This window comes from Antedon mediterranea, chromosome 5 (assembly GCF_964355755.1).
Source record: "Antedon mediterranea chromosome 5, ecAntMedi1.1, whole genome shotgun sequence".
Lineage (NCBI taxonomy): Eukaryota > Metazoa > Echinodermata > Crinoidea > Comatulida > Antedonidae > Antedon > Antedon mediterranea.
Window position 1 is genome coordinate 27,078,103 of NC_092674.1, and position 16,907 is coordinate 27,095,009.

Sequence of the window (16,907 nt, forward strand, 5' to 3'; positions counted from 1 at the left end):
ACTTTACTTTTCTACCACTTTCTGAACTGTTATTCTCAAAGTTCTTGGATAACATGTCGAGATTGGGCGCTAACATTTTGAAAGAACATCTAGGTTACTGTAACGGGTTCATTATTCAAGTCTGCCATTCAATTAACAGGATAATTGTATATTTATACTACTAAAACGAATTACGGTATTGGCAAAAGTTATGATTTAGAAGCGAAACATATGATACAGGCATTTATCTTATTGTCAGTCACTGTTTACAAAGACTAAGAACTAGAACAAGAACTTTAACCAACTTTAATCTTGTGAAATAATAAATATTGTATTGTTTTAAGTGGAGTATTGGAACAATTGTTATCATCTGTACTGTAACCTTGGGTTCTTTGAGGCAAATTTGCTGTATTTTACATTTGATTAGACACTCATCAATCCTCTGGAGGCCTATTCTGGATACTTTGTATTGTTTTTATAAAATAATATCATCAGTTGAAACCAATTATCAGTGCCACTTCCGAAGGCGATGAAGCAGAACAAAAGTTTTATTCTCAAAACTGGTTTGACAAAACATTAACCTACTTGTTTAAACCCAGAAGTTTCTCTTAAGTTTTAGCATCCCATTCTTGCAACTTGATTGGTTGAATAAACAAGTTGGAAATGTGGTTGATTGGTCCTGTTTGTTAACAAATGTTTAGCATAATCATGAATATTCATCTATCCTGGTAATATTGTATGAAATAAAGTTTAACTCTAGATTTTATGCTTACTTACAATTTAGCATGATCTTTTTTCAGATTTTTGTAGAATTTTACTTAATACAGTATTCATCAAAGTAAGAAGTTTAAAGGCCTTGTGAAAAACACCAATATGGTGATTCAAGTGTTACATCCGTTTTTAAATAAAGTTGTTTCCATTTATGTTTTTTTTATTGCTATTAACTCATTCCCACAACATGTTTTTATCTTTTTTGTTATTCTTTTTAAGCATTTCAGTCTGTGCTACTGTAGTTTTTTTTCTTACCGTTGCCTTTCAACAGAAAGAAAATTTTAAAAATCAAACCACTGAGACAGTTAGTGTATACTTTGTTGTATTCATACGATATGATTCCAATTTAATTAAGAAGTTTTATTTGAGCTAGAAAATGCAAACTCATTTTTGACATTTTACAGCATACTTTATATGAGTTAACAAATGTACACAGTATAAAATATTCAATTTGAAATCAGGCATTAAATTAAATTATATATGATTATATTAATTTAAATATGTTTGATCGAATTATGTAAAGGAAATTAAAAGTTACATTTAATTTGTTTGAACAAATGTTTGTTAAGGTTTCCAAGATTTAATATCATTTATTCATAGCATTATATACATGTTGTACATTGATGAATTTAGAACTGTTTAGTTCTTTTCATATTTAAGGTGGGGATGGAGGTGGTGGGTGGGGTTGGGGGCCACTAGGTGGGGTTTTAGTCTTCTTTTTTTTTTAACCTTGTAATATTTAGCACAAGTATGCCAATCATTAGTAAAGGTTATAAAAATTAACTTGTTGTTTGTTATTTTTTCTGTTAACGAAAAAGCCACGCTAAGGAGTCCCTTAGGGATCATTGGGATGAAGCCAAAGGATTGGGAACTCTCAGACACCAACAACACCTGGCGTGATAGGGGTTATAAGGGTGGATGCATCCTACTCCACATCCAATGACTAGTTATGCCAAACGTACATTCTCTATCTCTATCCAGAGCATCCTGATTACAAACTACTGCAGGCTATTTGGGAGGCCTAGATTTGGAAGGCCTAGATTTGGAAGTCAGCCATAACACAAGGACTAATTTGTATCTATCTTTAAAGATGAAGGACGATGGACAACTTTTTTTCCACAATCATGCCAATCAAATTAAGTTTTTTTATAGAGGGCAGCAGAACTATTTTATCACAATTACAGTAAACTTGAAAGTAGCAATTTTTTGTTCTACTGTCCCAGAATTGTTAAAAAGTACTTTGTCTGGCCCTGTCCCTAATTTTGGGGTTGTCTCATAAATTCTGTTTCTTGCTTAGCTTACCTGGATAAACTGATATAAACCTTTCCCGCTCGAAGAAAGAGAACATAACTTAAAAGCAATGAAACATTTTGAGAGCCCCTTCAAGATAGGAGAATCATACCTTTTTGCCTAGCATTTGGGTAGGTAATACCATTCCACATCACGCATGTATTGGGAATTAGTCAAATTTTATTTTTAGCGATGAACCTATGACTATTTACTTAATGTGACATTTAGAAAGAAGCCAAAAACATCTTGTTTATGACAAATCCGATATTGATTGAAATAAGTGGTGTCGTCAAATTACTTGTACAAGTGTATACTGTCGTATTCTCATCGATCACAAACTTCTATATGGTTAAATAAAACTGTATTAAGTGAAGCAATGTTTGTTATAGCGTAGGAGTTCATCTGTAGCTTTTGTACTTACAGGTGAATACCGCTGTACTTTCTATAGATGTCGGTACGGTATTTCAACTAAGGAAGGTTTAAAAGAGTTCAAACTAATTATTTTTTTAATACACTTTGATATAAAAATAATTGTTTGATTTGACAAGAACTATCTTTTTACATAGTGCTTAAATTTTGTAAATACTGCGGAAGTGAAATGAGAAGAGAATTAAGAAATAATGACATAGACTCTACTGTTGATAATTAAACTTTAAAGCGACAAAATATTAATCGCTTGAATTTTATAGTTAAGGAAATAAAAAGATAGATAAATGTACACTCTGGGTGAACTGAATTCCACATTTAAAGTTTTTTTCTAAAGGATTTGTTTGTGTGGATGATTGCAATCTTTTAAAGTATACTTGTTGCCACTGGTGTCACTGTCACTACAGACGTGGTGATCTGCACTTAATGGTGACCTTACCCCCGAATATGACCTTTCCATGTGGAGGTAGAGTGGGCTTACACAATATAACAGTAATAATGTTACGGAAATTCATCTGTCAACACTCAATTGAATAATATTGCATCCCTGTTAATTACCTACTCATCATGTAAACTGATACATCTATTTTTGTTAATGTTTGTTCTGCTTACTCCTTGTGTAAATGTCATTCATTTAATTGGTTAGATTCATGCTACTGCTATGATGTCACTTATTTTTTATATGACAACTGTATTATCTAGTTTTGGATTTTATAATCTTTTTTTTTGGTAAATTAATCAAACTAGAAATCTTTTGGGTTTAAACTTCTGTGAAAGTGGATGGAAAAGTGCTTTTAAGATTGACACAAAGAAAAGAAAATTTAAAAAACAAATGCAGACTACTGCTTTTCTGTATCTCTGCCATGAGATTTATATATTTATTTTCAGCATATTTCTAATGTTGCAGGTTCTAGTATAATTGTAAAACTTCCTATTTTTAAAATTCTGATTTTTTCCTCTCTTTAGCCCGAATTGGACGTTTTAAACTCCGTGGAGAACAAGTAGTCAATATGCTGAACAACACACCACCTAGGAAGAAAGGTTCCAAAAACTTCTTCAGATCTGTCCTTGGTCGAGGTACAGCACTATTTACTTCTTTTTAATTTAGTGAATTAAGAAACACAGTAGCAGTTATATTTATGTATTATAGTATTATAAAGAGTTTATATACTCAAAATTGCTAATTCATTGGTGACCGTTAACTTGCTTTTCCTTACACTAGCCTTTGGCAGCAAAAGCATCATGTCTGAAAAAACCGTTGCACTTTAAGATCTTTCTACACTATCAAACTAGTTTGACAAAAAAAAAGGTTGATATGCCTAAATATGGTAGTGATATACCATATATGGTAGTGATATGGCATCATCATGTCCATATATGGGCACATCATATTATTTGTCATATAACGTTTGATAGTGTGGACAGAGCAGCTTTAGATTGGTGTCCATATAAATTTGCTACACAACCTGAACACACAATAAAATACAGTAAATGTTTCTTGTATTCTTGTAATGCATAACTAATGTACTTTTCATGCGCATAGTTTTCAATAATAATGGTGTAGAGACTTTATGGAAACCAGCTTTAATTTAAAGGACCAACACTATTGTGTTTGATGTGTTTGTTCATGCATCAGTCACAATGAATACTCCATAAAATAAAATATCTGGTAGATTAAATTATTAACCCTTTAAAAAATGTTTCCTTTAATACTTTACTGTATTTTATTTCTTATATTAAGCAAGCTTGTGAGGTTTCGCCACAAAATGAGGCACAAATAAATATAATAATTATTATTAATATTAATAATAATTATAATAAATAAAATAAGCCTATTATTAGACTTTAAAAAATATATATATTTTCATTTTGAGACCTCACTTAATAATAATCACTTAATATAAATAAACTTAATAAATATTGTTTTACTTCTTTTTTGTGTAATACAACTAGCGGACATGATTAGTGGTAAGTGTAAGATAAGTACCAACAACATTTTGCATGGGCCTTCTTTTTACTTATTGGCATTCTTTTATTATATTATTGTATTTCTAATTTTTGTGACGCAGTGGTTAGAGCATTGGACTTGCAATCAAGGTTGCCGGTTCAAGCCACTGTAGTGTTGAGTCCTTGAGCAAAATTCTTTATCCACATTGTTCCTCCCCACCCAGGTGATAGAAATGGGTACCGGTAGGTAAAAAGTACTGGGAACAAATAGAGATGGGCAACACGGCCGTTAGCATTAGCTTAGGTTTCGAATTTACCTTTACCTTTTAATAAACAGTTCCATACAGGCCAAAACGAGAATTGTGTACAGTTGAAACGGTGTACTTAGTATGTATGTTAGTAGTTTACTAGTAGTTTACTAGTAGTACAATCACGTCAGAGTCAGAGTCTTCTCGGATAAGGACTATAAACCGTAGGTCCAGTGTACACATCTAGCTCGTGTGCACTTTAAAGAACCTAGTACATCTTTCGAGACGAGTAGGGGGTGACCCCGGTGTATTAGTACATCACAGCCACTGATCACCAACTGGGCCCTCTGGGAGACCAGTCATTGACTGAAGAGGTTACCCAGTATAAATATATATTTCAATAATCAATAAGAGTAAGGCTAGACTTGGCTGGTTGATGGTTAACACACCTATGATTTGACGCTTGGCAGATAAAAATGCTTGTACTTTACAGTAATTAGTTGTGGACCATTTAATTATTATTATTGTTAAAAAACTGTAAATGGTAAAACCTTATGTGCGTGGGAGTTTAAAAACCTCAATCATTACAAATCAAAGCAATTAGGCTTCTGTCCAGTATAGTAATTACTTTAAAATCACTTCTTTATTAGAAATAATAGTTATTAGCTTTAATGTGCATTTTTACCAGCGAACAAAGAATGTTTTTATTAATTTTTTTATCGGCATCTTTGTGTAGTTTTTCTTGTTTTTATGTAGTTTATTTTAACAGTTATATGACCTATTATTTCATGTAAATACTTTTGTACTATTTTAAATATGTTATTACTTTTTTGTTTCTTTATTTATCTCCAATTCATAATGTTCTGTAGTTGTAGTGAAATGTGTTTTTTGCCCTTTTGTATATAACCATATGAAGGCCCATAAGTTTTGGAAAATGGTTGGAATGTATACCTATATAAAAGGTTTATGCCCGGCCTTCTTCTATCTGAAATTGAGCCTAAAAACTTTATCAAATACTTTTATCCATCCATCATTTGTTTCCATTTGTTTATTTTTCTTGGTCATTTTGTCATTGTTATTAATTCATAATTTTCTTGTATTATTAATATTATACTAACAAAATGCTTGCTTTTTTATATTACTATACTTTCTATTGAACATAGCGGTATAATTAACAGTTTTAAATAAAATATATTTGTTTATATTGTATATTACTCATTTTTAGTATAAAATTATGTCGGATGGGGAGAATATTTGTCGTATGATTGACTGTTCTATTGAATGAGAAAGAGCATAGAATTAAAACATTTATTTTGGTTCCAGGGTTATAGTCTTTAACAGCCTGTATTCACTTTTATTAGAATTAGTAAATCTAAGGGTTCGATTAATTTGGTTTTCAGTAAAGGTCACAGAAAATTTGTTTAGAAAAAGCTGTTTATTAGAGAGGTACTAGTAAGAAAAGGTTATTTGGTGGCGTTGCATGATATATATATATATATACAGTACAGTATATATAACGTTTTTATGGAAATGATTGTATTACCACAACCAAATGAATTTCCCGGGAGTTTGGGATAATAAAGTGTTATTGTTGCATCAATCTATAATGACTCTTGTTGTATTTTTTTTTTTTTTTTAGGTATCATCTCTTACACAGAGTATCTATTTCTGTTGTGTATTCTTACAAGTAAGTAAAACAATAGGCATTCATTATTAAGAAAAGGACCACTAATAGACCAAAAGGGAAATAGTCCACAAGCTACACTGGCTTCTTTTTATAAGCATTAGGTGCATCAAATCTTCAAATGTTCACTTTCTTTAACTTTAAAAGTATCTTTTCATCTATTGCTTTGAACAATAAAAACTTTGGTGAATTTATCCATTTCATTGTTTTCCAGAGCCCAAGGGCGGATTTCAGGTTGCTTTCAAGATGTTTGACCGTGATGGAAATCAGCGAGTTGACAAAAAGGAATTTCTTCTGGTAACAATGAAAGAAATATTTACTACCAATTGACAATATTGTTTGATGGGGTGGTCATCTTCTGCTCCCTCCCCCAACTTGTTTACTTCTGGATACGCTACTACTGGAAGTAATATCGGCCAAGTGGTTAAGACAGTGTACACTTTCAGTGTAGTACAGTCCATTTTTCAGAAAGAGGGCTATTCTGGTGTTATCAAGCTTTATGTGACAAAAAAATGTGATGTGCCGATATATGGACATGATGATACTACCAAATTTGGGCACATCACACTTTTTTGTCAAACTAGTTTAATAGTGTAGACAGAGCTTAAAGCTCAGGTACAGGCATGAATTTTAAATATACTATCTGGTTAATTGTACATAAATCAAATATTTGTAACAGAAATCAAGATGAAAAAACATGAATTTCCCCTAATATGGTCAAATACAAATTTTGGCAAAATTCTGGCATAAAAACCAGGAAGACTTTTTTTCTTTCAGTAGTTAGGTAGTTTAACCTAATGTAATAACATATCTGGTGACTCCCTAGAAGGTGAAAAAAGATGGTTGATATACGGTGGATAATTTTTTACTATAGCATGAAAATAAAAATCTGAAGTTAAATAAAAATAAAAGAAATATAAAATTCAAGTTATATTACCTATATTTAGTCATCTGATAACATTTTTTAGCACACCGTTTATTTTTCATAGCTAAAATTTGTGTACAAAAGAATAGAGATTTTACTGTGTAATTTGAACTATCCCCCCCACTGATAAGAAAGTGCTTATTTTCAACTAGCTCGTGTAACACAAATAAAATCCCAAGAATTATGAAACATAGGGGAAACTATAGATTGATAATTATTGGAATGTATGATCAATAGAAATGTTTTGCCCCAACATGGCCTTTAAGGCTAGCTGATTAACTACATTTTTTCCCTGCCTATCATTTTATTCCTCACTTATATAATATCTACTATTCCAGATGGAAGAAATATTCCGGATGAAGAGTGAGCGTTCAGTAGATGATTCTGTGAGTATTTTCTTTGATAGTGTTTTGAAAACACTATTTTTAGCAGCATAATTTGTTGTGGTCTGATGAATTTGTTGGTTGTTTTTCGACCCTATAGTTATATAGAGCTGCATGTTGTGTTTCATTTTTTTATGTTTAATTTAATAACCAGAGGTAATCAAAATTGGCTTATTAAACTAAATATTAATAAATGAGGTCTACTTGGAAAACAACAACTTAAATGCCAAAGTTCTAATCAGACAATACTTCCACATAACAAAAAAAGCTAACAAGGTAGGTAGACTATCTATCTGATCACCCCCTCACAGGGTTATCCATATCCCAAGAACCCCCCCCCCCCCCCACACCATAAAAAGCAGATTGTTAATAGTATTATTTATAAGATAAGACAGTTCAAGAAGATGCAGGTAAATGAATAATGAAAATGTTTGATCTTTGAGTTTGCTTGTAAGTTGTATGTTCAGTAACCTTGTTTTTCCCAAGATGACGTTTGATTTCTTTGCAGTCCTCCTCACAAAAGAGTACAAAGTCCCATGCAGTAAGTTTACAACAAAGTGTACACTACTTTGCAACACTTAATAACTAACATTGAATCATTGCTACAACTCACAGGTCAACACCAGCTTTGAACATTAATGGTTTGAAATAGGGTAGAAAGTATAATACAGTATTTACTCACTGTTAACATTGCACGATTGGAGCTGAAGAGATTCATAAAGACACAGTTCTAAACCTACTAGGTGTTTGTCTCTTAACATAGCATTCAATAGCATTTACAACACCCCTCTGCGGTGGCCATTATTTAGTACTTCTAACCCCATTCTTTAAGAGTCGACCCATTAACATTCATTTCCTAAATCTACAAATTACTGAAATCTTGCAAAAACACCACTATTGTAATTGAAAATTATTGTGAGAAAAGTTATTGTTAATAATAGTACCCTACAAATCAAATCACACTATTTATTAAATTGCAGCTTAATACCTCTACATCTTTGGTGATACAATATAGAGAGAGTAAAATGCATGTGAGTAGACATTGTGTGATATCATCAATGTCAAAGTTCAAAGGTCATTCATACTTTTGATGTCACCTGATAACATTTGCCATATTCCATATTTTAATATTAAATCACTATAAATTTTAATAAAATAAAAAATAACTAATAAATCATGAAATAATTTAATATTTACTTTATTTCTCACCTGTTAATCATTTGCTATATTTAATATATTATTAAACTTTATTTCTGTTGACTAATTCTTCATCAGAAATACAATTGTTTTCACCCTGATGAATCGACAAACTAGCACATTTTTTTTTAATGCAATTTCTGCAATTGTATTCAAAATCTGCCTGATCCACTGCTACCATAACATTTTTTGTGTTTTCTTTTATCAATATTTTGTTTCTTATCCTACACTTAATTTAAATCCTAGTCTACACAAGCAAATTTTGACAGAAGTAAAAAAAAAAACGATTTCAAATGTTTGCTAGTTGACAAACTTTGACAACAAGTTGTCTAAAGTTTACATGTTTAGACCAGTTGACAAACTTTGGAAAACTGCAGAAAACTAGTTTGCAGAAAACTTCACTAGTAAACTTTAGTTTGGAAACTGGAGGAAACTCTGTTTGTCAAGAAAAAATGTCTAAAATTTGCTTGTTATAGACCAGTTGACAAATTTTGGAAATAATTTCAGTAAATTGTTATTTTAGAATAGGCAAACCAAAGCAATCTCTGTTTTTCAGGGTAAAAATGTCTAAAGTTTGCTTGTTTTAGACCAGTTGACAAACTTTGAAAAACTGCAGAAAACAAGTTTACAGAGAAGTCTACACTAGCAAACTTTAGTTTGCGAACTGGAGCAATCTCTGTTTGCCAAGAAAACATTTCCAAAATTTGTTTGTTATAGACCAGTTGACAAATTTTGGAAAAGAAGTCTACACTAACAAAAAATCACTAAAGTGTTCAATTGTAGAATAGGTTGCTACAATAAGCATTTGTTCCTCAGAAGTACTTACTTTTTTTACTCATTGGTTAAGAGAGTTAATGGAAAGAAGGTCTTATTGCTATTTGAGAAGTATTCAGGTGGCACGTTTAGAAAGAATAACTTTTGAGCTAGGACAACAAACACTGCGCCATCAGTTGACTAAGCAAACATGAGCAAGTTTGGCAAGAACAGTTTCCAAAAGTTCTACCACCTAATAAACTGCAGAAAACTAGTTAGCCAAAACTAAACTTATCTTACCTGACTAAAATACATGAAGATATTATTAGTTAAATTATAAAGTTATTGAGTATAATTGCTATGCCAGCGTGAATACACAGGGTAAGATAGAAGATATTTAAGAAATGCCTACTCGGGTTATGAGTGTTAACGAGCATGATACAGAAATAACTGTATTTTTATATTTATTAATTACATAAATTATTATTAATATTGCTTTTATTTGTAGTGGTTGCTTTTAATAACATTTACATTAATACGAATAATAATAAATCATTTTTAATAATAATATAATACGTTTTGTTTGCTGTGACCATACTAATTTGAAATTATAATATTTGTTTTACTTCATCATTTCTTTATTCTTCCAGAAAAACTTTGCTTTACTAAGCTTTATTAACTTAAGAAGATACTACTACCTTTTCATTTTTGCTTTTTCAATAAATATCTCATTTTAAAAGTTTTTTTGTTTCTAACATAATTACTTGATTTCAGTTAAAAGATAATTCGCTAGGAGCAGTTATATAATTACTATCAAGTTTCATTTATTTTAATTCCACCCAAATAAGGCTTAATTGGTGTTTTATTTAAACAAATACTCACTATACAATATTCATCACATTTAATTTTTGTTGATGTAAATTTTATTTATTTTAAATTGTTTTGTTTAATCTATGAATGAAAAGTTATTAGATGGCTAACAATAATTTTTTTAACAACTCAAAATTATATTTATATTACTGTAATAACTCAAACCCCTGGTGAGTAATGAATTGTAATTCACTGACTCTCTTACCAAACAATATGAAAATTAGAAACTTTTTTCTTGCAGTTCAAAAAGTCCTAATTTGTTTACCTTTATAAAATACATTGGGAATTACCAGAGATAGGCCGGCCCAATGGGGTATTATTGTGAGGTTTACTGTATATGGCAAGCCACTGAATTTTGTTTATATTTTGTGTAGTTCATTCTGTTAACATTACTAAATTGAAGTCAAAGGTCATTTGCTGTGGCTTTCCTTGTATTTATGACTACAATATGAATTTCTTGTGCCATTTTAGACAATGATACTTCTGGCATTGTTTGTTTTAATAAATATTGATTTTGATTGATATATTGATTTTCTTGTCATCTAGGATTTCGTTGTTCAGGAGACAACTTTACTTCGATATTTTTTTGGATCTAAAGGGAGAGAAACTTTAGACTTTAATACTTTCTGCCAGTAAGTAATTATCATCATTATCATCAGTATGGTACATAAGGCTACTGTTATATGAAACAAGAAGTTTTTTAATTACCTGATTATTTTTATCATCCAGGTTTATGGATAATTTACAAACTGAAGTGCTTGAGCTGGAAATATCCTTTTATATACCACAGTAGACACTTTTGTGAGAAAAGAACATATGGTTTTTCATGATTTCAATTATTTATCTTTTCATTCATTTCATGCATTTTTATTTCTCTTAAAACATGTGATATATTTCTATGATTATCTTTAACTGACAAAATACTTTATGGAGTTTTCTAAAGGGATGCCGACCATTTCAGAAGGAGATTTTGCGCAGGTTCTGCTCCGCTACACACAGATTGACGAAGACGAGAAGCAGAGCTACTTCGCCAGGGTTAAAGATAAGATTCGCCATGAAACGGTTAGCTAAGTTCATAATTTGACATCATCTTATGTCATTTAATATGAATTAATATTTCTAATTTGGAATATAATATAGTTTACATGGAATGATCAGGAATAAAAACAATGTTTTGCTAATGTTATGATTTATTACAGGGAATCTCCTTTGATGAGTTCAGAAATTTCTTTCAATTTTTGAATAATCTTGATGATTTTGAAATTGTTATGAAGATGTATACATTTGCTGATCAATCAATCTCACAAGGTATTTGCTGTCATTTAAATCAAAAAAAAATTATAGTGTATATGAAGCTATAGACATATATAGGTGGGTGTCAAAGGTTAATAGTGGGTGTCAAAGGTTAATAGTGGGTGTCAAAGGTTAATAGTGGGTGTCAAAGGTTAATAGTGGGTGTCAAAGGTTAATAGTGGGTGAAAAAAATAAGGACTTGTTCTACAGAGGTGTTCTATAGTATACATATGTACAGTATATTATTGGTGTTTTTATCTTTTTAATTATAATAGCCGAGTTTGAACGTGCTGTGCAGGTCACAACAGGTCACCAACTAGCACCTCATCTGGTTGATACAGTTTTTCAGATTTTCGACAAAGATGGTAAAGTAGAACTTATTCAGGGTAGTACAAGGTTGGACTTGACATTCCAGGTCATAGGTTGCATAAATTGCCACACAGGTCATAGTTGGAAAATGTGACATCGAGTTCATATGTTTCATTACTTGACATGCCAGGTCATAGATTTCATTACTTGACATCCCAGGTCATAGATTTCATTACTTGACATCCCAGGTCATAGATTTCATTACTTGAAATCCCAGGTTATAGGTTGCATAACTTGACATCCAGGTCATGTTTCATAAATGGAAAATTGAATTAATTAATTTCTGCATTTCTTTAGGTGATGGAAAGCTTAGTCAGAAGGAGTTCATAGGTGTCATGAAGAATAGAATTCATCGAGGTTTCCGAGTATGTACTGTCTATTAAGATAAATACATTAAAATTTGAATAGGCCAGTTTGTAGTTTTAATAATCTTATTCACATTTTCCTAACAAAATCAATGATAATAATAAATACACAATTAAATTTAACCAAAAACCCATTGACATTGGTTTATTATTGGTTGAATTTAAATTAAATATGATATTACCATGAAGTTATATAAACATGATGTATAAGATAATCAAATAAAAATGATATAAATTATTATTGTAAGTGGAGAGAGGGATTTTTAATTTTATTAATTTTTAATATATTCACTTTTGTAGGAACATTTGAAGAGTCCAGTTGGATGGTCTGGCTTTAAGGCGTGTGTAAAGCATGAGATTAAATATAGCGTGTAGTACATGATGTAGCATTCAAGAGAACATTTCACAACAATGACTTTGGCACAATGAGTCAGTACTTTAACAATATTGAAACACATATATCAATGTAGACTTGCCCTAAGTCTGTAGTTATTGTCTGAAAACTGCAAAAATGTAAGATCAGGTATTGTACGTATGAAAGGCCATATGTGCCGAAATATTGACCTTCTTTATCTTTAAAAAAAAGTAATAATTTTGGTGTAGAACCTATTAGTATTATTATACAGATTTTAATATATCTATAATATATATATCCAAAGGCACATACTAAAGAAATAACAATGCTGTGGGTATCAGTGGCTGGATCTCAATGGAGATGCAAATAAAATAAGCAAAAAGCTACTAAACAAACAGTAACGTAAAACAGCCAGAAAAAAAGTAGTGTCAAGCATATGTGTGAAACACTATTCCTTCGTCAAAGCTAATTATAATATATGTACTGTATATAGTCTCCTGCTAAAGGTGCAATTTCTACCAATTGTTTTAGATAATTATATAAAAAAAAATTCTAGATACAGTAATGCATAAATTTGTCATTCAGTGTGTACTTTTTGTTTTAAAGGCAGAAAATGTGTTGGTGACCAATTTTCCCCCATGAACAACGGCGTAATGCCACAATAGAAAAGTTCTTGACAGGCCCATTGTTTACTACAGGTGCTGATTTTTGTAAATATCTCTATAATACTGTACTTGAATGAATTTTTTTTAATATAGCGCCCTCTATGGTTTGGTTATTCTTTTATAATTGCGTCAAGGTACTCATCAAACCATTTTCTGTGCAATTAGAAAATAATGCACCACCGACTTCGTGTGTGTGTGTTCCCAATCTTGATCTAATTTGCATATCTAATTTGCATACTACTATTATATACATATACTAAATCTGTATATATAGAGGGCTCAATCTCTATCTCTATATATATAGCAATGTTCAGTATAGATTTTATTTGTTTCAATCAGTGAGCTTATATAGATTAGCTAGAGGGCAGACTTCAATGTTGTCACACAGAGCCATTATTTGATTTTTGATTTTATAAAACTGCACGGTACTTTAACAAAATATGTCCTGATTTATAATTTTTTCTTTTTAATATTTGTTATTTTTTTTATAATACTAAATAATATTTGTAAATAAATATGGTTCACACTAAGATTATTTCAGTGTCGGGAGTTCGCCCTCTATACTGGTTTCAATGAACTCTATGAAAATTATTGAGCATGACACGTACTTGAGAATATTTTATTTAATATCTTTTAACTTAATACTTTTTATTACTAACTACTATATGAATCTAAACTAAATTTATTAATATGTTAATTGTAAAAAGAGAGTTTTAGTAGTAGTTGGAAGAAATAAATGTTTAAACAATATAATTGTAATCATTTGCACTGAGGTAGGCATCTTGAAAACCACTTTCCACTTTGCTTGAGAAATCATTAAATTATTGATATTTCGACATAAATCAGGCATGGTCGGTTTTATTTTCAATTATTTGTTCAAAATGGTAAGTAAAGTCCGCTTTTTCACGTATAGTACAGGGAAATGTTCAACAAATGTTGACCTTTTTATTTTCAATAAAACTGGCCATATATCGAAAATTGACCATTTTTCAACCTTTTTATTTTCGATAAAACTGGTTACTATAGCATAATTGACGTGCGCAAAACGCATTATTTGACTCTGCGCATGTTTATTTTGCTATAGTAACCATTTATGTCATCAAATAGATAAAACTGGTTACTATAGCATAATTGACATGCGCAGAACCTAATATTCGACTCTGCTCATGTTTATTATGCTATAGTAACTATTTATATCAAAAAATAAAAGGGTCGAAAAATGGCAATATTTCGAAAATTTCCCTGTACTATAGTACAGGGATTTTTTCAAAAAATGGGAAAATTTCGACCTTTTTATTTTGCGTTAAAACTGGTTACTATAGCATAATTGACATGCGCAGAACCAAATATTCAACTCGGCGCATGTTTAGTATGCTATAGTAACTATTTACATCAGAAAATAGATAAAACTGGTTACTATAGCATAATTGACATGCGCAGAACCTAATATTCGACTCTGCACATGTTTATTATGCTATAGTAACTATTTATATCAAAAAATAAAAGGGTCGAAAAATGGCGATTTTTCGAAAATTTCCCTGTACTATAGTAAAGAGATTTTTTCCAAAAATGGGAAAATTTCGACCTTTTTGTTTTTGATAACACTAGTTACTATAGCATAATTGACATGCGCAGAACGCAATATTCGACTCTGCGCATGTTTATTTTGCTATAGTAACCATTTATGTCAGAAAATAGATAAAACTGGTTACTATAGCATAATTGACATGCGCAGAACCTAATATTCGACTCTGCGCATGTTTATTATGCTATAGTAACTATTTATATCAAAAAATAAAAGGGTCGAAAAATGGCAATATTTCGAAAATTTCCCTGTACTATAGTCCAGGAATTTTTTCAAAAAATTGCAAAATTTAGACCTTTTTATTTTGCGTTAAAACTGGTTACTATAGCATAATTGACATGCGCAGAACCAAATATTCGACTCGGCGCATGTTTAGTATGCTATAGTAACTATTTATATCAAGAAATAAATAAAACTGGTTACTATAGCATAATTGACATGCGCAGAACCTAATATTCGACTCTGCACATGTTTATTATGCTATAGTAACTATTTATATAAAAAAATAAAAGGGTCGAAAAATGGCAATATTTCGAAAATTTCCCTCTACTATAGTACAGGGATTTTTTTTTTAAATGGCAAAATTTCGACCTTTTTATTTTGCGATAAAACTAGTTACTATAGCATAATTGACATGTGCAGAACCCAATATTCGACTCTGCGCATGTTTATTTTGCTATAGTAACCATTTATGTCAGAAAATAGATAAAACTGGTTACTATAGCATAATTGACATGCGCATAACCTAATATTCGACTCTGCGCATGTTAGTTATGCTATAGTAACTATTTATATCAAAAAAATAAAAGGGTCGAAAAATGGCAATTTTTCGAAAATTTTCCTGTACTATAGTAAAGGGATTTTTTCCAAAAATGGCAAAATTTCGACCTTTTTATTTTTGATAAAACTAGTTACTATAGCATAATTGACATGCGCAGAACGCAATATTCGACTCTGCGCATGTTTATTTTGCTATAGTAACCATTTATGTCAGAAAATAGATAAAACTGGTTACTATAGCATAATTGACATGCGCAGAACCTAATATTCGACTCTGCTCATGTTTATTATGCTATAGTAACTATTTATATCAAAAAATAAAAGGGTCGAAAAATGGCAATATTTCGAAAATTTCCCTGTACTATAGTACAGGGATTTTTTCAAAAAATGGGAAAATTTCGACTTTTTTATTTTGCGTTAAAACTGGTTACTATAGCATAATTGACATGCGCAGAACCAAATATTCAACTCGGCGCATGTTTAGTATGCTATAGTAACTATTTACATCAGAAAATAGATAAAACTGGTTACTATAGCATAATTGACATGCGCAGAACCAAATATTCAACTCGGCGCATGTTTAGTATGCTATAGTAACTATTTACATCAGAAAATAGATAAAACTGGTTACTATAGCATAATTGACATGCGCAGAACCTAATATTCGACTCTGCACATGTTTATTATGCTATAGTAACTATTTATATCAAAAAATAAAAGGGTCGAAAAATGGCGATTTTTCGAAAATTTCCCTGTACTATAGTAAAGGGATTTTTTCCAAAAATGGGAAAATTTCGACCTTTTTGTTTTTGATAAAACTAGTTACTATAGCATAATTGACATGCGCAGAACGCAATATTCGATTCTGCGCATGTTTATTTTGCTATAGTAACCATTTATGTCAGAAAATAGATAAAACTGGTTACTATAGCATAATTGACATGCGCAGAACCTAATATTCGACTCTGCGCATGTTTATTATGCTATAGTAACTATTTATATCAAAAAATAAAAGGGTCGAA

General features: G+C 30.8%; 1 protein-coding gene across 1 annotated transcript in view; it reads left to right on the forward strand.

Annotated features, from left to right (window-relative positions):
* The window catches only part of LOC140050160 (phosphorylase b kinase regulatory subunit alpha, skeletal muscle isoform-like), a 118,003-nt gene extending 103,523 nt beyond the window's left edge, over window positions 1–14,480 (forward strand). The window contains exons 25-37 of the mRNA XM_072095228.1: window positions 3,433–3,543; window positions 4,420–4,434; window positions 6,301–6,348; window positions 6,560–6,642; window positions 7,609–7,656; window positions 8,162–8,194; window positions 11,020–11,105; window positions 11,203–11,242; window positions 11,398–11,535; window positions 11,673–11,781; window positions 12,042–12,131; window positions 12,433–12,500; window positions 12,801–14,480. Of these exons, the coding sequence (XP_071951329.1) occupies window positions 3,433–3,543; window positions 4,420–4,434; window positions 6,301–6,348; window positions 6,560–6,642; window positions 7,609–7,656; window positions 8,162–8,194; window positions 11,020–11,105; window positions 11,203–11,242; window positions 11,398–11,535; window positions 11,673–11,781; window positions 12,042–12,131; window positions 12,433–12,500; window positions 12,801–12,875 (944 nt within the window). The 3' untranslated portion in view covers window positions 12,876–14,480. The remainder of the gene's footprint in view (window positions 1–3,432; window positions 3,544–4,419; window positions 4,435–6,300; window positions 6,349–6,559; window positions 6,643–7,608; window positions 7,657–8,161; window positions 8,195–11,019; window positions 11,106–11,202; window positions 11,243–11,397; window positions 11,536–11,672; window positions 11,782–12,041; window positions 12,132–12,432; window positions 12,501–12,800) is intronic.
* The last annotated feature ends 2,427 nt before the right edge of the window (window positions 14,481–16,907 follow it).